This window comes from Danio rerio, chromosome 10 (genome assembly GCF_049306965.1).
Source record: "Danio rerio strain Tuebingen ecotype United States chromosome 10, GRCz12tu, whole genome shotgun sequence".
In the NCBI taxonomy this organism is placed as follows: Eukaryota; Metazoa; Chordata; class Actinopteri; order Cypriniformes; family Danionidae; genus Danio; species Danio rerio.
The window spans coordinates 35,589,263-35,616,568 of record NC_133185.1 but is presented as its reverse complement, the minus strand read 5'-3'; the positions used below and the strand labels follow the sequence as shown (position 1 = coordinate 35,616,568).

Here is a 27,306-nt window from a genome sequence, read left to right as displayed (position 1 = left end):
CCAAAAATGTGTTTAGAATAATTATGTACGGTTTGTTCTTGAAGGTCACTCGGCCAAGTATGGGAGTTATACAATGATGGACCTTGCAACTAACACAGTGGTCGACCTACAGTTAGTCCAGGTAATACAGAAAAGTATTATGTGAACTAGCATAATATTTTGGATTGAAAATGTGTGATTTATATATATATATATATATATATATATATATATATATTTTTTTTTTTTTTAACCTTATTTAAAATTTTATAGAGTAATGAGGTGGGTGGCAGTTACCATATGGAAAAAGAAGGCCTAAAGAGAAGCCTTGACCTGTTGGATGCCCGCGGTGTTCGTCTGGAATGCATCATCACAGACCGACATCCTCAAATACAGAAATACCTCAGGGATCGAAATGTCACTCAGTTTTACGATGTGTGGCATATCGAGAAAGGTATGTAATTTAGCAGTTATTAATTTACTTAAGATTAAATTGCTATTTACAGTTCTTACATGTTTATTATTATTTTTGTGTTGATGTCTTTTTTTCTTTAATTTCCAGGAATTTCCAAAAAACTGGACAAGATATGCCAGATAAAGGGGTGTGAGAAGTTGCGTAAATGGTTACGTAGCATCAAAAACCACATCTACTGGACTGCTGCATCATCCACAACAGGTCCTGAAAGAGTGGCAAAGTGGACCTCTATCTTAAACCATGTACAAGACAAACATGTACATGAAGACCCCAGTTTTCCGGCTTGTCTGCATCCGCAACGGATAAGCAGAGACAAGAACAAATGGCTGTCGGCTGGTAAGTTGTATACAGACAAATAAAATATTCTTTGCGATTAAAACTAATTCAAAATAGAGCTTGTTTCATTGTTCAGATTTGTTTTTGATTTCGACTCTAATACCTTAAATTTTTGCTTGTTTAGCAACGATGCCATTCTACAAGCTGGAGAAAGTTCTCGCTAACAAGAGAATATTGAAGGATGTGGCCAAGCTAAGTCCTCACCACCAGACGTCAACTGTTGAAGCTTTCCACAGCGTCATACTGCGGTTTGCACCCAAAAATGTGGTATTCCCTTTTCTGGGGATGCTATGCAGGTAAAGCCAATGATCAGAAATTAATATTTACAATACTATACAGTTTTGTCATGGTACGTCATTTACATTTTTCTTTTTGTTAGGTTGTACTTGGCTGCACTGCATTACAATGAAAATGCCGGGCGTCCCCAGGCCACATCAGCAACTGGTAAACCTATTTACAAGCTTGCCTTTCCAAAGGCAAAGAAAGGAGAGTATAGGGTCCGAAAAGTGAAGACGCAGCAAACTTTCGGTATGTATATAAATGTTTATAGTATTATTAATAATTCAATAAATAAAAAAAATAATTGCACTTTACATTCACAATGAAAACTCACTACTCAAAATACAAAATTAAGTTACTAAAGAGATAACTGTTATATTGCACAGGTTATGTAGAAGAGCTGCTGGACCTCATCTTCAACCAAGTGTTTGTGGACCCATCACCCTATGTTGATGAAGTGTTGGGAATTCACATACCACCTGCTCTATCATCAGCCTACGATCGACCTGAGATGGAGGAGGCTATCTCCAGCAGGGTGACCCGCTTCAATCAATAGCTATCCTAAAACCCACATAGCTGCCCTGCTCTTCAGGAAACTTCGAATCTTCAGCACCACACAGGCAGGAATCACAACACGGACTCTCCGCCCGAGGAAACCCCAACACCAGCTCACAAAGCTCCGATAAGCCAAAAAGCGGCACTGTCTAACAGAGACATAATAATGAAACATTGTTTTAGAAATTGCACTACAATTTGAACTTGGGAGTTATCACATATACATTTTTATTTTTTATAAAATAACTAGCTTTAACAATTTCAGAAGTCATATTTTGTTTATTCAACTGCCAATGTATATTTGATATGTTTGTATGTGTTTGTAGATATACTGTACTTTCTAATGTTCATGGACAATTGTATTTCATTCAACAAAGTGACAACTTGGAGTTTATATTTTATATTTGCACAAGGATACATTTTATATTTGCCATCACATTTTAATTTATACTTCAATATAAAGTTTTTATATGACTCAGGAATTGAAGCATCTTTTCTGAAGGGTTGATGTTTCTATGCCATACTGATTTTTATATATTTTAAGAGTTTATATATTAATGTTTAGTGAATTTAAAATTATTTTTCAATAAAAAGTACATGCATTACTCAGCCTTTTATGAAGTCATTCAAATTGTCATCTCAGAAATAGCAGCAATAAAAAACGGTACGTATTTCATTTTTAATGACATTGAGGTAAAGTTGGTTTTATATTCAGATATTCGGACATTCTCCTTAATAGTATCATTTCAGTAAAGTATTCTTTGCAAATTCAAAATAGGGAAATCGTATTAGCAGCAAATGACAAAGTACAACATTGTTTACAGTCAAGTAGATAGTTTTAATGTTGTTTACAAGTCATACTTGCATGCTAAATACGATCGAATGTTTAAACTATCATGATAAACAATACAGGGACTTCTGAATGTGCGGATATAAAACCAACTTTATCGCTATTGTATTGACTACACAGCGTTAATGTGCTTAAAAAGAAAGCGAGCATGCAGATCATGAACAAGGTAACCTGCTATTATTTCTATTTATTTAAACTCACTTTTGCACTCCACGAAGTCGCAGGGGACCATAGTCTGCTTTGTATATATTCGATGCATTTTGCAAGGAATAAATATTGAAGCAAACGGGATCCATTCCTGGATGCTCCGTCATGCACGAGGGTTGCATTTCCAGTTGATCCATTCGTCTTCTAACCTTATTACACGACACAGTTATGCTGTTTATTATCTCATTCGATGTCTTTTGAGCAGCAACGTTAACATAAACTGGAAATTTACCTGCGGTATCTCCCTGCAGCATACATTTTCAGCCTCAGTTGGCATTTTTTCACAATTGCCACACAAGCACCTGCCAATATTTGTCAACGTCAATATTCATGAATTACGAATAAATCATACCAATGCAAAATTTATCTCTGTGGATATCTTTATGTCTTGTCTGTGTTTGACCTAACGCATGACGTTCGCGAACTTTATCAAACAAATTACGGATGGCGCATGCATAGTTACATAGCGGCTGTAAAAGTATTCAAAAACATAAAATATTTTGTATGTACCACTCTGACACATTCTGGCACATTCGGATTATAGATTCCTCAACAGTCGACTCTGCTTGATCTGTGTCCGAGTCTGGGTCATATATGTAGGGTTGAATTGTGTTCCTCTCACTCATGATGACTCTTACTGTCTGCCTCTGTGATACGGTGCACAAAGCAGACGCGCTCTTGGCTCCGCCCCCTTGTTACGTTGGGCGGGCAGTCGAAACTCATTATCATGTTAAACAACACACCCCAAAACAGCAACCCGTGTACACGCCTCTAAATTTACACTTTTTAACACAGCATAATAACCATATCTGAATTGCGTTTTGATCTGAACCTATATTGGCACACTCAGAAGAACCATAATATTAGTATTAAATCTTAAAAAAGGGCTAAAATATGTGCCCTTTAATACAAATAATAAATATGGTAACAAAAATATATATATCCATTTCATGGGACTTTTTCAGATTTTTGTAACCTAAACCCGACTTATTTTGACACAGCTTTTTTTTTTTTTTTTTTAATTTGTGACATTGTTTTTGTGACATTATTTTCCATTGATTTGCTAGATTTGCTGTAAAAATATATATATATATATAGACTATATATATAGACACGAGACCCAGACATTGGGTTGTGTAATGTAAAATTAGACTTAATTTCAATATTTCATATGTGTCCAAATAACAATCAAACTTATTAACATATTAATAATAAACAAATAAAAATAATGATGTAAATTTAAAGTGCTCACAATTTTCAAAAATACAAACAATACATTACAATAACAGTATGCCAACAGTACATCATGAGAAAAATGCAACCAAATGCATTAATCACATGCAAGTAATGCATCTCCACACTATTGTTAAAGGATACTGTATGTTTAAAAAAATCTTGCATCCATATATCTGTATAAATTGTGTCTGCACGTAAAAGAGTTAAAGAAGTTTTGTTATTTATTATTATTATTTTTTTTACATATTTAGATAGGTAAATAAAAACAGAAGGATCTGTGCAACAGTCGTGAATCAGGTGTGCCCTGCAGATGCCACTCGTGAAAGCCTGCTGACTGCTTCTGCTCATGCGCCGCACACATGCACTGCTTTTTGCTTTGCTAGCACATACACTGTGAAAGAGACCTGACAGAGGCTTGTGTTATGTGGTGTACCCGTGGTGTAACAAGTCTTTAAGTAATTTCAATCACCTCGAGTCTTTGAGTAATATTTGTAGGTAAATATAACTTTGTACGTTTACTCATATTTAACATGCAGTGTCTTCTTCATCTGGTTTAATGCTGAGTTACAGACCAGCGTACTTGTATATACTGCCAACACGACATTAACGTGTGTAAAATCATGGCTTAGCGGGGGTTTTTGTATCCACATGACCTTTGTTTTGGGGGAATCTTTGTCATGATGACGTCATAGCAAGTGTCTAGACCCTGAATTTGCAGCAAACGTGCAGCATTTGAGAAAAAAAAAAATGTGAGATCCGCAAATTATCGTTTGATTTTGCTAAATTTGATTATTGATAAATGTTTGATTAAATGTTTGATTATTGCAAAATCCTGAAGGGGCTGATTGACGGTTGTTGTTTAAAATTTACACTTAAAAGTGCACAACAATTTTCACTCAAAATTTTAGTAAAAAAAAGTTTAGTGATAATTAAGCATCAAGTCACTGTTTTTTTTTTTATATTTTTCTTTGCTCGGATTAGTTATTATTATTTTTTTTTTTTACATTTATAGTTTTGATTGCAAAGATTTAGAGATTTTGCTGAAGGTTTTGATTATAAATTGTTATTATTGTATTTTTAAATATATTTAATGTATATGAGCAATTCCAGCATTATGGATGCAGTTGAAGTAAACTTTGTCCTTGACAGAAAATTGGTTTTGGGCATCACCATATCCAACAATCACCAACTATAAAAAATACAAATAAAAAATAAAAAATACAAATCCAGTAGTTACAATAATTATAGTGCTAATTAACATAAACTCTTGTTAAGTAAACCTACTAAAAATGCTACAAAGGATGTCCTATCAGTTCAACCTACATTTTAGGACTCTATATCTCCTACCAGGATGTGACATTTGCAGTAAAAACTCAAAACATAAATTGACAGAGATCGTCTGAATAATGTAGAATCTAGTATAAAAGGTCTAAATTCCAAAACAACTCACCACAGAGTTATGGGATCAGAAAAAATCAACGTGTAAACATGTTCAGGTTTTAATTAAGGGAAATAAACATGCGTTATGGATGCGACCAAAAAACTATGTGATTCTACAGTATACAATATACTTTGTAGAGATTCTGTGAATTAAATTGCACAACCAAAAAGAAATGATGATAATCAAAAGGATAAGAGTTGGCTCTCTGTAGAAAAAAAAATATATTGATTTTATTTTATGTTAAATTTTGGCTTTTATGAGGAAAAGGCTTTGTTATGGGTATGACATGTCTCCATTATGGATGTGATGGATATGAAATTGCCACGTGTATGACTTTGGTAAATCAAATATAATTGTTTGAAAACATTAACAGAGGTATTTCGGAATATTTTTAAAGTACTGTAAAATACTTGCTCACACAAAAAATGTAGTAACGGTTTCACTATTTTTATATAATAAACTGCATATATGCAATCTAAACAACTACATTCTCACCTAAAAAAGCCTCAAAAGTGCATTATGTTGTCCAACATTTGCCAAACTGTAGTGAGTTTATTGATCTGCTGTCACTCTGTGTGGGCGGAGTAATGCAGAAGGGTGAAGAGGCTGTACAGGTTCTGATATTGCAGAATATTGCATGGCTATCAGCCAATCAGATTCGAGAACCAAAAAGAACTGTTGTATAAATATATTTATATGTCATGATCAAACTCTGTACAGATAATTATTAATCTGTGTAATAAGTCATAATATTTGTTTTACGCTTCTATACTCCTGTGCAAAAGTTTACTCAACAATAAGTAGAGTTTAGTGACTGATCATGCAAATGCAGAACACACAGAATTCAGGATTTCTGCCTGTGAACTGACACTTGCTAATGTACGCTAGCGTTACATCAGTGACTGCGCCATCCGTCCCTCGAGTCACATACTAACTAGTTCATATTCCCCGTCCCAAACCAGTGTTATCAAACCGTGCTCATGTGTTTCAAGCACAATCAACCTCTTCTCCATCTTATTAAACCAGTCACATAGTCGATGAAGCCTGAAAAGAACACGTATTCCCTGGATGAGTCTCTGCCCCCTTATCTTTCCATTACAAACTCACACATGTGACTTTGGGGGCCGACGGGACGCATCAGGCTAAGGAGAGCCAAGCTGAAGCTGGGAGGCCATGGTGATAAATCATTATTTATTTCTATCTGACAGAATTAACACGCTGATGAACTCGCGGAGCTTGACTTGTTTTTGGCTGTGTTGATTTATGGCCCAAATTTGGCATTTTTGGAGGGTGGTGGGGTGGCTGGATGGTTTCATCCTGGCGAAATCTGTTGACAATGGCAATTCATTAAACGCAGGTGAAGATAATATTTTACACGCGCTTCAATTGGGAACATGGTGGCGTTCAAATACGAGAATCTTTATGTGTGATGATTTGTCAAATGAAGGGGTTTACTCTCATTGTTTTAACTAACAGACTGAAACTATTAAAATGGCCTTTTGCTATAGTTTTTTCTGAAGTTCTGTCTGCATGAACACTTGAAATGCCACCACCTGTGTGATAGCCTGTTATTTATAATATAAATTTTTATTATTTTTTTTGATTGTTTATTCATTTGTATTACTAAATGTATTCAACTTTTTTGCAATGCTAATTTTCTTTTTATTATCAAAAAAATAATAATTTTTCTTTATTTCTAGTAGCTCAAGTTCTACCTATTTTAAGTTATACAAGTTAATGTTTTAAGTCAGTTTAACTGATTTAATATCTTGAATCAATTATTTATTTCTAAGTATTTATTAATTATTTTGGTTTGTACAATGTGAAGAAATATATCAAAAATGCATGACAAATCATGTTTTTATGTTACAATAAGTCATTTTAACAAATTACACAATAAGTTAAACAACATATATTTTTTTAAATTTTTTAAAAATGCAAATAAAATTAAAAAAAAAAAAAAAAGTTGCTACCTTAAGTCTTTTTAACTTCATTCATGATCTTTTTAGCTTAGTCTCTTTAATATTCAGGGTTTGCCAACGTGCAATGAACTGCAAACTTATCCAGCCCATTTTTTATACAGCGGATGCCCTTCCAGCTGCAACCCATCACTGGAAAACACCCATATACACTCATTCACACATATGCACTACGGACAATTTAGCCTACCTAATTTACCTATACCTCGTCTTTTTACTGTTGGGGAAACTGGAGCAACCAGAGGAAACCCTCACAAACACGGGGAGAAATGCCACCTGACCCAGCTGGGGCTCGAACCAGCAACCCTCTTGCTGTGAGGCGATCGTGCTACCCACTCTGCCACAGTGACCCCTCATTTCAACTTACATCAATGCAGTTTTTAACTTGATGTTTTAAGTCAGTTTTATTGAGTTTTAAATAAACTCACAATTATGCACAATTACGCCAAGAATCTCTGAGTTATTTTTGATTCACTTTTGCAGTTTGGCAAGCATGTAAATGCAGTTGTGAAAAGCAGCTTTTTCCAACTTATAATGGTGGCAAAAGTTAAACCATTTCTTTCTAAAAAAAAAAAAAATTAAAAATTAGAAATTGTAATCCACGCTTTAATTTCCTCTCGATTAGACTACTGCAACTCTTTGTACATTGGTCTACCTCAGTCAACACTCTTGGTTACAGTTGATTCCGAATGCAGATAAATAACAGGAACTAAGAAAAGAGATCATATCTTGTTGATTTTAAAATTTAGTTGATTTTAAAATCCTTCTTTTCACAAATAAAGCATTGCACAATTCTGCCCCGGTCTATATCAGTGAATTGTTCGGCCATATACAGCTTGTTTACCGTTAAGGTCCAATGATCAGTTTCGTTTGTCTGTCCCTCGCTCTTGATGCAAATCAAAAGGTGATCAAGCTTGCTGTGTTGCGGCCCCAAGGCTCTGGAACAGTCTCTCTTTGAACACCAGGATTTCTCAATCAATGGATGCTTTTGAATCTAACTTAGAGTTATTTTTACTCCCTTGCCTTTGAGTGATGCATGCATGTTATTTCGTATCTGTATTTTAGTTTTATATATATTTTTAATACAAGTTTTTTTCTTTTTTTCTTTCTTTTTTTTAAAGCACTTTAGATCAACTACGGTTGTGTACTAACCCAATGTAATGGAAAATAACATGAATATTTCTAATTTGTTATGAATATGAGTGCAATACTTTTTTACAAAAGCATTCATTCATATAAAAATATACGCTTTTGGAAAGATTTTCAATTCAAAACAAATTATTACTACTGTGTCAATAAATGGCTAATTACCTCTCATTGTTGTCTTCTGTGTAGATGATTGGCCTTTATTTTTACTTCTCTCTAAAAATTTCATGTATTTTGATTCTTTCACACCATATAAACTCATATACAATCATCACTTCGTGCTGTGAGATCAGGTTGCAGGATCCTGATGGTGGTTTATCTTGCTGAGTGTATATTGTGCCTTGCATATGAGCTACTCAGACTCTGAATTACATTTCAACAGCAATATTGGCAAGCCTTATTTTTCACTTGAATCTCTGAGTACGCTCTACTGTATGTCACAGCCTTCTGACACCATTGCTGCGTATATCGTTTAGAAAATTTGGAAATTGCCCCATTTTATTTGAGTTTTTTCAGTTCCCAACATATGCAGCTACAGAAAAGTGTTGTCAACATGAAAAAATATATCAGATCATAAATAAGTCTTTTTTTAATGTTATACAAATGCAACATTTGAATTTGGCAGGCAGGATTTTTGGCATGTTATTTATACAGAAGAGTAAATTTAGTAAATCAGATACTAATGCTAACTATTTTTCACATGACATGAATGAATTGGAGGTTTTTGTATTGGGCTACGCATTTTCAAGCTTAGCAAGCGGTCAGTAAGGATTAGAAATATTTCAAGATTGTGAAGCTTTACACAGTGTAAGGGGCCTTGTGTTATAAATATATTGAAGTTGCATCTGAAAGGCTTCAGAGTCAGAAATTTTAGGGGAGGCATTTGCATGACACTGCTTTCAACCACAAATGAAAACTTTTGTATGTGCCTACTGGTCTGGCTTGCAGAATACAGCACACTTTATTTGTAAATCCATGAAAATCATGCCATTTTGTCAGCGCCTGTTTTGGAAATGTTTGTGGGGAAAAAAGAAGAACTTTGCTATTTTCACTACACTTGTTGTAATGTAAATATGCCCTCAGTAAGCATTTCTTATTAAATGTAAAATAAATGATCCCTATTTCCTAGCATTTCTCGCTGTTCTCAGATGAAGAAGAGGTCTGAGTGGTCTCAGTGACTGCCTAGGGCTCTGAAAACTGAAGAAAAATAGACTTTACACCACAGTCAGTCTATTTTGTTTTATGTTTGTGCATAGCAATTGGGATTTTCATAATCGCTGGCTTTATAGAAACACGTTTAGGAGAATAAAAGAAAATGAATAATAAGTAGAACTGCTTGGGTCTCTTAGGGTTAAACAAGACCAACTGAAAATAAAGGATAATTGTAGATTGTGCAAACCAAAATAAAGAGTTATGGAGCTTTTCAAATAATGTGAGACACTCCAGCCAAAAGAAATTTTTCGCAAATCAATTTTGGGATTTTCATAAACTTTTATTCAGCATAATGTAAAGAAAACACTTACAATTATTCATTTAGCAGACACTTTATTAGTATAGTAGTGTAGTACAGTATATTGTGCGTTTCCTTAATATTCAGTATATCAAAATTATTATTATTAGTGAGTATTTTCTCTTTTCCAAATATTTCCCAAATGATTTTTAGCAGAGCAAGAAATTTTTCACTGTATTTTCTATATGTTTGATTTTGGCAACAATAAAATAATAATTATTATTACTATTATTTTTAATGTTTTAGGGTGAATATTATTATTTTTGATTGTCTACAAAACAAACCATCATTATAAAATTAATTACCTAATTACCCTAACCTTGACAGATTCTAACTTAATTCATTAGAATTAATTCAGATGTTTTAATTCTAATAATTAGAATGAATTCTAATCTAATTAACCTAGTTAAGCCTCTGAATTGTACTTAAAGCTGATTACTTGTAAAGATAAAAGTAATCAGTCATTAGAAATGAGTTATTAAAACTATTATGTTCAGAAATGTGTTGATTTTTTTTTCCTTTGCATTAAACAAAAATTGGTACATATACATACACAAATACATGGACACACACATACAGATACACATAAATATACATCATATATATATATATATATATATATATATATATATATATATATATATATATATATATATATATATATATAAGCACTTTTTTTTTTTTTTTTTTTTACCGGATTAGCTTGTCGGATGGTCATCATAACCACACTTTTGATGTACATGAACATGATGTTGAGGGACCTCTTCAGCCGATGATACTGAAAAAAAAAAAAAAAAAAAACCTGGTAAACCTTGGAAACGGTTAACGTCCCATGCTGAGTTGTATCTCCAAATGTTGAACAAACTTTAGGGGGCTTGTAAAATGAACAATCTTCTGGGATTTTCATGCACAACTATCTCTAGGGTTTACAGAGAATAGTCCAAAAAAGAGAAAATATCCAGTAAGCGGCAGTTCTGTGGGCGCAAATGCATTGTTGATGCCAGAGGTCAGAGGAGACCAAACTAGTTTGAGTTGAAAGCTGAAGGCAACATTTACTCAAATAATTCCAGAAGAATAAGGTGCCATTTCATAAAGCGCGAATCATCTCAGACTGGTTTCATGAAAATGAGTTCACTGTACTCATATGGCCTCCACAGTCACCAGATCTCAATCCAATAGAGCACCTTTGAGATGTGGTGGTATTATTAAAAAAAATAATATTCATTGGATTTGCAATTTTGTTTTATAGTAAATGCTTGCAAACAATTTATTTGGGCTTAAATTTAAACAAGAATCAGTTAAACATTACTAAATGTAATTTGTTTGTTTAAATTTAGCCTATTTTAACTGTTTGCAACAATTGTGCAAAACTGTTTTTTTTTTTTAAATGTATTTATTTTCTTTTTTTTAATTTTCTTTTTCTAAGTGACTGTTCCTTTAACCTCAGCATTATCCATCCAACGCTCTTAAAAATGAAGGTTCCTAAATAGAGTTTCTGTGGATATTCCACCGCAGAGCCATTTTGGGTTCCCTAAAGAACCTTTCAGTCAACAGCTCTTAAATGATCCCCAGGAGAGCAGATCCGTTTCTTGTGAAAGCAGCATCCCACTGAAGCATAATGTCCTCTCACCTCTCGAGGGCCACATTACTAGGCAGTAATTGATTGGCAGTTAGAAACGAAATCTCGATTTTAATTAGAGTGTCTTGACTTTGACTGTCTTAATGAAGATGCGTTCGCACATAAATCACGGCACAGTGTGTTATTTGTTTGGCGGCACGTGTTTGAGTGTGCAAGAGTGAAGAAGCAGAAAGCGAGTAGAAGAGCAGACAAAGGTCTTGCAGGAGTGGAGGGCTGGCGATGATCAGTTTCACTGAACTGTGTAAGCATGTTGACCTGCTGCCCGCCGGGGCATGATTGAGGATTTAGACACTCTCCCTCAGAGATGACAGAGAAATACTGATGACATTCTCTCAGCCGCCACCGCCACCGTTCAAGTGCTGTTTTTCTTTTCAGTCTGCAGGCGGATTCATTTCAACTTTCACTGATATGCTCAAATGCTCAGACTGTTTGTTTAAACCTTCCTATTTCCCCCTGCTTTTAAAATAAACTTTGTTGAATAATGAGTTATCTGTCATCTTCTGCTCACTCAGATAACTGTTTCTTTCCCTTTTAAGGTTTTAATACAGAACAGTTAAAGCAAAATTCACAAGGAATAATACATCTGATATGTTTCTCAGACAAAGCTGTCTTTTGGATTGGAAAGAAATGCGAGTTAATGAATCCTTTATGTATAAACGGCTCTTGTGTTTAATGTGTTAAAATTACCTGTTTATTTTGAAATGCTTACTTTTAAAAAGACATTTAGGTCCCACTTTATATTAAGTGTCCCTAACTACTATGTACTTACATCAAAAAAATAAATACAATGTACTTACTGTGTTTATAATGTATTTGAGAACACCTGTGGTGCTTTTGAGTTGGAATAGAGGTTGGGTTATGGACAGGTTTGGTGGCATGGGTAGGATGAAGGGTAGGTTAAGGTGTAAGGGATGGTCAACAGTGTATTTACAAATGTAATTACATACATGTATTTAATCAAGCATAAGTACACAGTAAATACATGTATTTACACAATAAGTACATTGTAACAAACTATTAGTTCCTATGTAAGTACATGTTAGTTAAGGCCACTTAATATAAAGTGGGACCGACATTTATATAACAATATAATATACATTTTTTTTCAATTTAAATTAATATGGATGAGTAGTATCACACAAGTAGCAGTGTGATATGACTTTATATCGGCACGGGTGGGAGGCGTGCATTGTTCTACATTCTGTGACATTTTATTTATTTTAAAAACATTATTTATTCAATATTAAATATCTAAGTGTTTCCACTGAAATTACCATAATTTCAGTTTAGGTTAATTAGGCAAGTGATTGGAAAACAGTGTTTTTTTCTGCAACCAGTTGGGGGGGAATTAAGGATCCAGCCAAATAAAAGAAATAAGAAGAAATTATACTTTTTTGTTCTCCACAAGAATAAAAAATATAGGAAATATTGTGAAAAAGTCATTTTTCAACTAAACAAGACTTGAAATATTTGAAAAATATCGATGTCGATTATTGATTATGTAAAAACATCTAATAATTTTCCCTTTAACTTTATCAAATTATAATAAATTCTGTGTGTGTGCGTGCGTGCATGCGTGCATGCGTGTGTGTGTGTGTGTGTGTGTGTGTGTGTGTGTGTGTGTTATAAGAAATATTAAATATAGTTGACATGATTACAAGTGATCCAGTCTTGCAGATGACTGATAAAAATACACCTTCACCCGGAATACAATTCTGCCACTTTATGAACTACATTTCCCACTATGCAACTCACAGACACACACCAGTTACAATTCTTTCACTGATTGCACATACTTACACCTGGAAGCTCATCATAGACCGATTATAAAGACTATATGAACACCTCACACACACACTCTTTGCTGAGTCTTGTTAGTCTGTAAAACCACAAAGCGTATCCTTGTCTGGTATTTCCGTGTTTGATCTTAGCCATGTTTTCTTGCTATTGATTCTTTGCCACCTTTACTATTTGCCTGTTTTTATTCTAATTTTTGATTACCTTTATGTTCTTGTTTGCTACCTTTTTGACCATTGCCTGCCTGACTACTCTTATTAATAAACTGCATGTGGATCCTCAACTCCAGTCAGTGTCCCTATCTTACCATACTTTAAATTATAAAATACAATTTATTTTGATATATATTCTAAATTAATATAAATTAATTAATTTTAAATTAATTAATATATTCAAAATCAGATAAAACATATTGTAAAAGAAATAAATTATTTGGTCATACTTTATTCTGGTGGTCCGTTTATTGAATTTAAGTTACATTGCAACTAATTCTCATTAGATTATAAGTAGACTTTTAGGTTGGGTTGGGTTAGTTGACATGTACTTGCAGAGTTTCTTAGTCAGTTAAATGTCTGTTGAAGGAGCAGCATCAGCAGATCTTAAGCAGACAGTCTATTAATACTCAAATGGACCATCAAAATAATGTGTTATCAATCATTTATTTAAAATACAGCTTTTTGACTCCTCCAAAATATTGCAAAACATTTAAATCTTCCATCTGTCTTGTCATGTAAAATATGAGAGATATGACAGTGACTTCAACACTTATTTTTTTCCCACTCTTAGCTGCACTGTTCCTTTACCTATTATATAGATGTCAAAGTGAGCTTCACCTCTCTTTCATTCCCCCTCATCAAAATATCAGACCTTCCTCTTCTCCTCACAGCTTTCCAGAGCCCCGGTTAGATTGAATGAGGAGAGGGCAGATAAAGTACTAGTGTTTTCAACAATAGCACAACACAACAAAGTGCTAACAGAAAAGGAAAAATATCATTTCCGTAAAGCAACCGCAGTTTTAGAGGATGGATTTCATCTCTAGCCCCCAGCCTGCTCTATACGCTTCTTTGAAACCTGTTTATCTTTTATAACTCGCGGCATGTAATGAAAAGTCCTAGTGACATCCTCATTTTCCCCTCCGTTATGAACATTACGACTTCCTGTAATTAGTTTAGTCATTGCTTTACAATCTGAAGTAATCATCATTTGAATTTCTATTAAGGAGGTAGTCCATTTAGGGACGATTGCGAAACGCAATTAGGTATGTTGACAAACAGTAATGACGGTCAGCGGCTTATTACCAAATCATTAGCGCACTGAAATCTCATTATATGTGTAATATCATTCCATAATGTGTTTATTAGTTGATGAAGAAGGCCAGACTGCCTGCCGTGGAGAGTTGAAGCACACGTGATGATACAGTGTAGCTCGGTGGCATTACTGGAAAAAAGATTGAATGACCCGTTTTAATGCATGAAGCCGTTGACCCACTTCACTGTGTTTCTGCGGCGCCTCACAGTCTGGATGTTTTCTGATTTGCTTTCTCTTTTATGTATACATTTGGGGTCGATATGCTTTCAAAGCATGATTTTACTGTTAGAAAAAACAGTGTTTTAGTTTTACTCTAATTGTTTTGAACTGACATAAATTGGTGTGTAATATTGATGATTGTTAGATAATCGACTGTCATAAATGGTCAACTTGTTAGGGGATTACTAGTATGTCAATATGTATTGATCAATATGGATCAATCTATATAGATGTTTAGGGGCAGCACGGTGGCTCAGTGGTTAGCACTGTTGCCTCACAGCAAGAAGATCACTGGTTCAAACCCCGATTGGGCCAGGTGGTATTTCTGTGTGGAGTTTGCATGTTTCCCCTGGGTGCTCCCGTTTCCCCCACAGTCCAAAGTCATATGTGGTACGGGTGAATTGGGTGAACTAAATTGGCCATAGTGTAGAGGTGTGTGTGAATAAGTGTGTCTGGGTGTTTCCCAGTACTGGGTTGCAGCTGGAAGGGTAGCTGCTTAAAACGTGTGCAGGAATAGTTGGTTGTTCATAAATAAGGGACTAAGCTGAAGAAAAATTTAATTAATGTATTTATTTTTAAAAACCAACTTTATTTTCACATTTTCCACATCTTCAATTAATGTGCTTGTGTTTTACAACAAGATGCAACAACTAGCAGCCAGAAATATTTTGTATTTGAGGAAAAAATATGGGCGGTCAGCGAAAAATCATTTATAAAGATTGCCAATTGCTGGATGAAGTACTGTACACTTACTGGCCACTTTATTAGGTATACTTTATCTTTATCCCCCCCTTTAGAACTACCTTAATCCTTCGTGGCATAGATTCACATGGTATTGGAAATATTCCTCAGAGATTTTAGTTCATATTGACATGATAGCATTACTCTATAGGATTGAGATCTGGTGACTTTGGAGGCCATTTTAGTACATTGAACTCATTTTCATGTTAAAGAAACCGGTGTTGAAATGATTTGCACTTCATGACATCGCGAGTTATGCTGCTGGAATTAGCCATCAGAAGACTTTGGTTGTAAAGAGTGGTTATTTGAGTTACTGTTGCCTTTCTATTAGCTCGAAGTAGTCTGTCCATTCACCTCTGACTTCTGGCATTAACAAGGCATTTGTGCCCACAGAACTGCCCCTCAATGGATTTTTTTTTCTCAGACCATTCTCTGTAAACCCTAGAGATGGTTGTGCATGAAAATCCCAGGAGATCAACAGTTTCTGAAATACTCAGACCAGCCCATCTGGCACCAACAAACATGCCACTTTCAAAGTCACTTATATCATCTTTCTCCCCCATTCTGATTGTCAGTTTGAAATGCAACAGGTCATCTTGACCATGTCTACATGCCTAAATGCATTGAGTTGCAGCCGTGTGATTGCCTGATTAGATATTTGTGTTAACAAGCAGTTGGACTGGTGTACCTAATAAAGTGGCCGGTGAATGTATATGTATATATATGTATGTATTATATATATATATTAAGGGTGGAGCCGAACCCGAATACGGTATTCGGAAAGACACGAATAGCGTGTTTTTACGAATACTTATTTCGAACAAATACTTGAAAAATTATTTGTATTCGGGAGCAAGAAAAACACTGTATCAAAAAGCAGCGTTTCCTCATGAGACCACAGTGCATGTCCGAGTGAGTGAGTGAGAGAGAGAGAGAGAGAGAGAGAAATAGATTTTTGTACCTTAATTGGGTTCCAGATGCAGTTTATAAACTTGTAGCGGAGTTTGATCGGGATCGGGAAGTTTGCAACCGGGTGCTCTCTGTTTACGCTACGTTAGCTCTGTTAGCGCGGTAATTTAGACAATAGACTGTTGACAGAGTAACATTAACGTTCGTTTATAAAGGTTAAAACGATGCTTTTGCTGTTGTGTCGAATAGTATGCACTTATGGGAGTTATATGGTACGTCTACATTACTGTCTTTTGCAGACAGCAAGATATATGCTATAGGCTAGTTAACCTTAGCATAGCTTCCCGTCACTTTTTATTAACTTGAAACTCCTCAAATACATTTGGCCACCCGAATAGAAAAAGAGTGAGACTGCTGCTGAGCCATTTCTTGGTCCTCCACCAGTCAAAAAAAAAAAAACATGTTCTTTGTGGAAGAATTTTACTGTCATTGGTGCTGCAGATAAAACAAACTGATACTGTAACGTTATAATGTGTGCAAAAGTGAAATCGGCAGAGGCAGACATTTTAAACATCTGTCAACATCTCCTATGCATAATCATTCATTTCTTTTCATCTAAGTTCCTTTATCAAACAGGGGTTGCCACGGTGGAATGAACCACCAATTTATCCAGCATATGTTTTAACCTTCTATGTAATGTATTATCACATGCACTAAAAGCATCCTCTCCTGATACTGTCTGTGAACCCCCCACAAGCATCAATCCCCTCAATCAGCACAGCTATGTTCTGCTAAATCCTCCACAAGCACCAAACCATCAACACAGCCACATTCTGCCCCAGCAAGTCAGTTTCAAACATAAAAACAAAAAAAACAAAAAAAAAAAAACTTTGTGTCTGTTTTGTGGCTGGCAGATGACAATAGCAGGGCTGTATCTTTTAGTATTATATAGAATACTTTTGTTCTGCCAGATCTCCCAGGCAGGGTTTTATTTAGATTTATTTAGGTAATTTTAGTTTTTGTAATTCTGTGCATTGGAAAGAAGTTCTTTCAGAAGAAGAACAGTTTTTTGAAGTATTATTTGTTTTTATTCTGTCTATTCAGTGTCCTTCAACAAGAACGGTGGTGGTGGGGTTCCTAATATTCACAATGGTATTTTATTAGTTGTTGGTTTAACCATGGATGAGATAATGGCTTCTATGTTATTTTCTTTTCAATGACGTTTCTTGTCACATGTTCAAAAACAACAACCAATATTGCAAATCTATAATTTATATAATGGGTATAATTAAACAATACTTTCACTACAATGTAAATTAGAAGTGTAATAGAAAAAATATATATTTTTGCGCCATTTTGAATTTTACTCGAATACAAATACAAATACAAATACTTTTCCCCCCTCAACAAATACAAATACCGGCTGCTCCGCACATCCCTAAATATATATATATATATATATATATATATATATATATATATATATATATATATATATATATATATATATATATATATATATATATATATATACTGTGCCCTTTTTTACCTAAAAGCTACTTAAAAGACTGCATGGAGAAAAAAAAAAAACTAAGATTTGAACATTTATTTATTTTGTGGCTTGTTTGTCTGATTGATTGATTGTTGGTTGGTTGGTTGGTTTGTTTGTTTATTTGTGTGTGTGTTTAGCTTGTTTATTTTAAAATATTATCAATGTGGTGTTTCTCATTTTGTAAAAAATGTTATTTTGTACTGAAATCAAAGTTCAATAAACATGGTTTGTTTAAAGCAGAATGATATAATTAATAATAATAACAACAACAATAATAATGCTGTCTCCTCACAGCAAAAAGGTCGCTGGTTCAAGCCTCTGCCTTGTCATACATTCAAGAAAATGAATGAATGAAATAATGTTTCATTCATTCATTCATTCATTCATTCATTCATTCATTCATTCATTCATTCATTCATGTTTTTATATTACACCAAACTTCTGAATGTCTTTGTATTAGTTTCCATAACTGTTTTCATAACTGTTTTCAACATTGATAATAATAATACTAATAATAAACAATTCCTATTTGTTTGATTTCTGAAGGATGATGTCACACCAAAATATATAACTAAAATATATATTGAAATGCAATTTTATGTCATAAAATATTCAAATCATCTGTATTAATGTTTACACCACATATGGGAGCGTGTCTGTATATGTGTGCGGGTGTGTTTATACATCCAAAAGATTTCTAGCATGACCTGTATCTATTTTCCACAGACAAGAGAACATCTTAAACCCCAAACATGAAAACAGTGAGTCATCTTCATTCACTCAAATCTGGATATTCAATAACACGCTCCTAATAAAGTCTGACATCAGTAAATAAAGCTTTATCTTAATGTTGTCTTGTCTGCTCCAGTGGACTGATCCGTATAAAGTGTAACAGGAGCCTGTCGTCTCTCCATCTCAATCTCCTGAATGTACTTACAGCAGTGTTTCCCTGTCATTTTTCCTCCGCCTGACTGTATTTACTTCTCCTGTTTGCTCTGTCGCTCTCCTTTACATTCTAATAATGGTGTGTTGTGTTGAGAAAGACAGTCTCATGACAGCAGCAGGATTATTACTCAGTGCTGGATGTAATTGCTATGGGCCTGGTGTTTGCCTGCTGTCTCTAAAGTAAACATTATAAATCATCGCTATCTTCACTAACCCCATCACTGCTCCCAAATCCAGCTGACCGCTCTAATAGCCAAATCTAGGTGAAAACTACATGAGGATAAATAAAACACTGCTGGATCGAAATATTACTATTCAATACACAGACATGAGTGACTTAAGCTGACTCGACTTTTTCATGTTGTTGTTTTTATGTGATAAATAGCCACTGAGTGGATTGGATTATTGGTATAGTAATTTACATTTAATTTGTTATACATACTATAATGTAAGTACATATTAGTATGTAATTTAAATACATTTTAATATAATTTTCAGTTGGTTACAGTCTTCAGTGTCACATTCCTTCAGAAAAGACTGTAATACACTCCAAAACAAACAAACAAACAAACAAACAAACAAATGATTTCTTCTGCTTGTTAAAACAAAGATAAAATGAGCTGAAAAAATTCCATTTTTAAGATTTATTTTTATTTTTATTATTATTGATATATTTATAAATGAGAACAGTTATGCTTAATATTTTTAATGATACAAAATAAAAAAACAAAGCAACAAATAAATTAATAAATTTGTTAATAATTAATAAATTTATTTGTTTAATAAATTAAACAAATAAAATATTAAAAATAATAATAATAATAGTAATGATAAAAAATATTGTTTATATTAACAGAGGTTTATTTAAATTTCTATTAGCCAAAGATTTTAAAAAAGTGAAGCAAAATTTTACAAAATTAAGAAAAAAACACTAAATTATTATTGTTATAATAATATTATTATTGTTATAATATTATTATTATTATTATTATTATTATTTATTTATTTATCTATTTATTTATTTATTAATTCCCGAGCACCAATTTAGCATTTATTATTTATTTCTGATGAATCATATTTTTACATTATATTTTACATCATAAATGAACAATCGGCTCACAACACGATCGCCACAACACGAATGCAACAATCTTTCCAAATATTATGGTTTTACTTACCACTTTATATACCACTTGAATGAATGAATGAATGAATGAATGAATTAATTAATTAATTAATTAATTAATTAATTAATGAATGAATGAATATATTATGTCTGTGTTCTAACAACCAGTTACGGTTTTTATTAATTTACAAATGGAAAAATCCAAATGGATCAATTTTTTTTTTCTTAGTGTAAAGAACATTTTAATGATATAAAGAATCCTTTTTTTCCCTACTACAAATAACCTTTCATGGAATGGAACCAAAGGTTCTTTTGATGCCAATAAATAACTGCCAATAAAGAAGATTTGTATTATCATTTGCTACAGAAAACATAACAACTGTGGCTGCAAAAGAATAAACTGTTTCTCAGTGTGTGAATAGAAACTTCTGTGAAAGTACTCATTTTTCTTGGCGAATGTAAAGCAGCAGGGTCAAACGTATAACTGAAGTTGATTCAATAAAAGAGATATTGGAGGAAAAATCCTTTCGGCTACACTTTACAATTGATAACAGTTTATGTAGTAAGGAAAGACCAAACACTCTGACCTTCATCTGTAATCTTCAGTCTTTTAGTGGTGCTTTTGAAAATATATACAGTTTCATGTCTTTAAAAAAAAACACAAACCTCTTTATATAGGAAAAGAAAGAGTTTCTGGTAGCTAGACGATCAGAAAACATCGGTTGAAACATCTGAATTGCTCTTATTATTTGTGGCTGAACATTTCATTTATACTTTGAAAACTTGTACTTTTTTATTATTATTTTTCTGAAGACATTTGGCAGTGTTTATCACTTGGCAGGGATACATAAGTTTTGATGATTCACACTTACAGCTGTTTGAACACCTGGGCTTGATCATATGTAAAAGCATAAAAGACAAAGATATTTTAGAGAAATAGATATTTTGAAGAATGTTCTAACCTATTTTTCTTTTGTGCAATGAAAGCCTGCAAAAACAACATTGCTCCGTGATTTATTTTAGTATAATTTATATTCTTAGTTTAGTATTGATAAAATTTTTGGCTATAGAATTTTAGGTATATACTTTTGCTGGAGTATTTGCATTCATTCATTCATTCATTCATTCATTCATTCATTCATTCATTCATTCATTTATACATTTACAGTGAAATATTGCATATGGATGGTATCATAAATATTTATATTATTGTATAATGTTGTATGATACACTGCCTGACAAAAGTCTTGTCAATCCCAATTGTAAGAGCAACAAATAATAACTTGACCTCTAGTTGGTTGTTTGGAAAAGTGGCGGAAGGTAGATTTTTCATATGAATCATCTGTTGAACTGCATCCCAATCATTATAAATACTGCAGAAGACCTATTGGCACCGACATGAACTCAAGATTCTTACAGAAATCAGTCAAGTTTGCTGAAGGAAAAATCATGGTTTGGGGTTACATTCAGTATCGGGGTGTGTGAGAGGTCTGCAGAGTGGATGGCAACATCAACAGCCTGAGATATCAAGACATTTGTGCCGCCCATGACATTACAAACCACAAGAGTGGGGAAATTCTTCAGCAGGATAGCGCTCCTCCTCAAACTTCAGCCTCCACATCAAAGTTCCTGATATCAACAAAGGTCAAGGTGCTCAAGGATTTTCCAGCCCAGTCACCAGAAATAAACATTATTGAGCATGTCTAGAGTAAGATGAAGGAGGAGGCATTAAAGATGAATCCAAAGTATCTTGATGAACTCTGGGAGTCCTGCAAGAATGCTTTCTTTGCCATTCCAGTTGACTTTATTAATAAGTTATTTGAGTCATTGCAGAGATGTATGGATGCAGTCGTCCAAGCTCATGGGAGTCATGCACAATATTAATTCTTTTGTCCACTGCATCATGACTTTATAATCTATACTGGACATTATTTCTGTTAAAACATAAGACTTTTGTCTAAGCAAAGTCAGACCTTACTGTCCTAATTAAATCATTAACAATCAAAGCATGATCTTATTTAATTTTGGTAAAATAAGTGTAATCTAGAGGCCTTTGCCTCTTATATAAGCCACTTCTGATACCAAATCATCAACTAGAAGTCATTATTTGTTCTTGCTTAAACTTGGATAGGTGACAAGACTTTTGTCAGGTAGTGAATATTTATTTTAACCTCACATATTTACTTTTTATTTTCAATTGTTAAAAATGGTTCTTATGAGATGTATAATAGTAATAGTAATATTGTTGTATTATAACCTTTTATGACAATCATGAACTTACATATACAATGTAATGGATTTATATTCAAAGCATATAACTGACCTTATACAGTGTTAAACATAACCGAGTATTTCAGAGGCAAATATAATCAATTAAATTATATATTTTTTAATAAAGATAACATTCTATGTGTATTTTATTTCCAGTAACAAAACTGATATATTCATATATTGCTCAAATATATTGTATTCATAATGTACAGTATATAATATAATGTAAAATTTTTATTGTTACTAAAATAATAAGGGCTACGGGTCATTCCGGGCTTGGCTGTGTATATATGCATTCATTTGTTTCACATAATGCAGACTTTGAGAGCATAATAGGCTTTTTTCATGACAAAAAAAAAAAAAAAGACCAGTAATGTATGATTATTATTCTTCAAAAAAATTTTTTTGTATTCCACATAATTTTTTAAAATGATTTTCAACAATCTAAGCTGAACAAAATGGGGTTCATTTTTGCCCATCTATATATCCCATAAAACCAGAGCAGAAAACAGCTGTATCATTACACTCCATATATTTAAACACATTTAGTCTCTCCTCGCATGGACAGATTCTTGTAGAAACTGCATTATTTCAAATTAGGGGTTGTCATTTCAGGCCCAGGACGTTGCATTTGGAGCGCAATGATCCCTCAATGTTTTTTAACATTCCTAGTCAGACTCATATAAGGAGATGTGCATAATTACCAATCCCCAAGGCCATGTTATTAAAACAAAATAACAACCTCAGTCCAGTCCTCAACCTTTGAGCGCCTCTGTTAATGAGACGCTTCTGCAGTGACTGACATTTCACTAAACCTGAGGGTGAATCTTGATTTTGCTCCATCATTTCTGGCCTTGATAATGGGCTTGGAAGGTACAGGTGGGTTTGGTGAAATGATGAACAACAGCAGAGGGGTCACACAGGCCTAACAGATGTGTGGTATTGACATCCAGACACATCTGATTGCTTTTGGATTCCCATCATGTTGAAGAAAGTCTGCTCGTTGTAGATCAAAGCAGAATAAGTGTGAGCGCTTTAGGGGCCGATCACATATGGTGTTCAAAACCATGGGGTGTGCTGCTTCTTTCAATGTGCTTCTGAGCTTGTCCTCCCGTTATGTCTGTATTACTAAGCAACCATCAGCTATGCTCTCTGACAAACCCTTGCTGCAGCTGTGATACTTGGGCTTTATCTGACATACTATAGTACGCTAAAAACAGTGGGTCTTATCATACACCCTGGCTGGCACACTAGGGTGCAAGATGTGTATGGCGCGATATGCTGCTATTTTCAGACCAACGCAACCCTCATTTTCCCGTTTGCGCCACGTTGTTTAAATAGCAAATCCATTTGTTCCACTTTCTGGACTCATGAGTGTCTTAAAACGAGGTGTGTTAAGGCGTATTGTTTACGAGTTGATATTTTGAGGAACTTAAATAGACTGCTCAATTGTCAATGCAGAGCACGTTAGTTCAGGCAATCTGCCAACACTCCCGTTTTTCCCGAGAGTCTCCTGTATTTCAAACTCATCTCCCGTATTGTTCTGTCTTCCGGAACTGTTTAATTGTTTTCTGGATAGTTAAGCATTCAGGTTTTCCACTTACAAAGTTCACCATTTAAATATGTAATAAATCATGGCACAATGCAACTAACTCTTAAAGAGAATGGGAGATTAGACTCTGATTGGTTTAATGCATGTTATGCTCAAAACACAGCCATAACTCATTAAGAAAATAAGCACAACCCTGTTAGACTATGCACAGTGACGCAGAGTGTATTCTTCCATCATTAAAATAGCAAAAGTGAATTCGAACACCCCCTAATGCTTTTGTGCGATGCACTTTAGTCTTTGCGCCTAGATCGTTAAAACAGAGCCCAGTATGTGAACCTAGTATGTCTAAATTCATAGTATTAAAAAAAAAACAGTAAGTGAGAAGTAGAAGATTCTAAAGTGCGCATCTAATGGACGCTACGCTATCCCATGATGTCACGTGAGAAAATTCAAGGATGTAATTGAAGCAACGCAACTGACTGATGTAATATGTCTGAGCTTCATTCATTCTACTCGCATTCATACTATATAGAACATACTTTTCCAACGCTCGTGTAGTACTTTCAAATTCAAATGTAGCACCTACTTGAGTGGTAGGCGACTTTGGAGGCAACCATGTTTTATTTAAAATGTTTTCATTTGTTTGTCTGAAGTAATTAGTCTATAGTTACTACCAAATGTGTACAATCTATACAAAGGATGAAGCTAATTGGATGTTTGTTGATTAGTGGTGTGCTTGCTGTTTTCTGAAAAGTTGAGGTATTTTCTAGAGATGTCCAGATCCAATGACGTGATTGGAAATCGAGCCCGATCGCACAACTTTAGGACTCGATTGGAATCGGAAATTACTTCCCGATCAGGACTTGAATATATTTGTATACATATATATATTTTCATATTTTTTTAACGCATCTAAAGTTATGCGCTGGTACAGAGTTGGACCTCTTTCTTGACTTCACACAATTGACTTCATTCTTGCAAAGACTCTTCTGGTTAAATGCTGGCAAAGTGAACACAAAAGCACAAGTATGTCTGCGGTCTGGAGGTATTATAAAGCTGATGACAACAACATTACCGTAGCAAACTTTGAGATATATAAACTTGGGATTGCAAGAGGTAAAGAATTTATTTTATTTATTACTTGATTGTTCAAGCTACCTCACAGAAGTGATCTGTTTGTTAACAGAGTTGTTAAATTTTAAAATAAGGTGAATTGAAAAAAAAAAAAGGAGTATTGGATCGGGTTTCGGTATTGGTAGATATCAACGCAATTTCACTGCAATTTGTAACTTTTTTTTTTTTTAGTGGCTAATTCGTATGAATTTGTACGATCTAATTTGTACAATTTAGTATGATTTTCTCATCACCCAATGACGGTTAGGGGTGGATGCCATGCCTCCTTTTTAAAATTGTACATTTTCGTACGACTGAACTTGTACAAATTCATACAAATTAGCCACTAAACTGACAAAACGTAAAATACTTACGTTTCGTTATGAGATCAGGCAGTAGATACTTAAAATCAAATGACTCTGACTCGAGGGCAAAAAAAACCTGATCGGGACATCCCTAGTATTTTCAACTAGCTACGGAAGAATACTGGCGCATCATACCACAAGCATGTCACACAGCATCCAGGTCACTTCCTATTTGCATGCATCTCTGTTTGAAATAACAAACCCTGAGTACACAAAAGATAAAGGGCTCCAAAAACATTTTTTTTTTTCTTTCAGGATTTTCACAAAAATATCTGGATTATTAAAAGAGTTATTTTTGCCATTACTGTGGAAAACCTGTTTTAGCACCTTTCATTTTAGGAGAGTAAGAGGAAAAATAAGTATTATGACATCCCGGTGATGCATTTAACTGACATAGGGATGATTTTGAGTCTTGTAAGATTGAATGGAAGTGGCATAAAGAAATGTATTTTATAATTTGCATGTGTGTGTGTTTGCGTGCGAGCGTGCATACAGGTTTAAATGATGCTGTGAGTTTATGCAGATAATCAGATTCACTGACATTTTAAAAAAATTACTTCATGAGGGGTTCATGATTTAATTTTAATTAAAGTTTTTTTTTTTTTTACCATCAATAATTTATTGATTATGTCTAGTTAGCTTGTTAGGGTCATACAAGTATTGCTGTTTGGCTCAAATAATGCCCTGTGGTGTTTTCCAGAAAGCAATTTTGAGGTAATGTTGACTAGTTTGTAACTATATCAGTTTCAAAACCCTTCCTGGGAGTAAGTTAAGAGTATTTTGGCTAACCTTGAGCATAATATAAATATATGCAATTAATCATATGTGTTTAGTGAAGGGCTTTTGTCTTTTAGTGTACAAAACATACACATTTTGTCAAAGTGTTTATTCTTCAGCTCAAAAACATATTTTCTTCACTAAAATCTAAGAATACAGTGAGCAATGGTGCCTGTATAAATGCCTCTCAGTCTGCTCTTTATCTCAGCACACCCTCAGGCCTTTTAAAACATGTTCGTTTTCATAATCTCAGTAATGTATGTGTGTTAATAATGCATTTTCCTCTATGTGTGTGTCGCCACAGGGAACCGTATCGTGACGGAGGGCGAATATGTGGAAATGACAGGAATCACTAAAGACATGTCAGGCTCATATGACTGCATCACATCCAATGACATCTCACCTCCAGATGTCAGGACTGTCCAGGTCACTGTAAACTGTGAGTTTATTCCTCCCTTCTCTGTAGATCTCTATACGACACAGTTAAAATATTTGATCATGAATTATTTTCAGATAACACACAGCTAAAGTGTGTTTAAGATAAAGTAGCCCAAGGCAGGTTTTGACTGCATTACACTTCAATACGCCGCATGATTTCAGTTATTTCACAGTGTACAACTGTCAAACAATAAATAAATACAACCAAATCTGTTCAAGGACAACTTTAAATTAGTTATTAAATATGCTACAACCTATTTGACGTTAATCTTGGGTTAAAAAGGATAACATTTATGGTGTGGCAATTTTACCATGTGATGGTGGAATCAAAAAGACAGACAATGTAAATGCCAACAAAATGATTTAATTTACACAGGTGAAAACCATACAGATGCCCAGATATATATACAAATTGAAATGTTTACAACAATGAAAAATATATATAAAAGTGGCAAGTTCAAAAAGAAAGTATCAAACTAAAATATTAGGCAAACTGAGAAGTAAGGGGACGCTAGTGATGCCAAACTAAAGAAAGAAATATAACAAACAATTCTAACTCAC

General features: G+C 34.0%; 2 protein-coding genes across 7 annotated transcripts in view; both read left to right on the top strand.

The window, feature by feature from the left end:
- Positions 1 to 27,306, top strand: part of opcml (opioid binding protein/cell adhesion molecule-like) — a 408,742-nt gene that overhangs the window by 368,209 nt on the left and 13,227 nt on the right. For all 6 annotated transcript variants that reach the window (XM_073913809.1, XM_073913808.1, XM_009305399.5 and 3 more), the window contains 1 exon segment: positions 26,612 to 26,746. In XM_073913809.1, the coding sequence (XP_073769910.1) occupies positions 26,612 to 26,746 (135 nt within the window).
- LOC101885559 (uncharacterized) lies at positions 24 to 2,229 on the top strand. The gene is made up of 6 exons (XM_073914974.1): positions 24 to 121; positions 253 to 433; positions 542 to 790; positions 915 to 1,086; positions 1,170 to 1,318; positions 1,456 to 2,229. Exons 1-6 carry the CDS (start codon positions 74 to 76, stop codon positions 1,623 to 1,625), a joined length of 969 nt encoding a protein of 322 aa, XP_073771075.1. The 5' UTR covers positions 24 to 73; the 3' UTR covers positions 1,626 to 2,229.

Excerpts from the sequence above, each read along its gene's own strand:
- LOC101885559 (XM_073914974.1), top strand. The coding sequence starts at position 74 with ATGATGGACCTTGCAACTAACACAGTGGTCGACCTACAGTTAGTCCAG. Across the intron at positions 122-252 it reads TCGACCTACAGTTAGTCCAG|AGTAATGAGGTGGGTGGCAG; the intron begins GTAATACAGAAA and ends AAAATTTTATAG. Across the intron at positions 791-914 it reads GAACAAATGGCTGTCGGCTG|CAACGATGCCATTCTACAAG; the intron begins GTAAGTTGTATA and ends TTGCTTGTTTAG.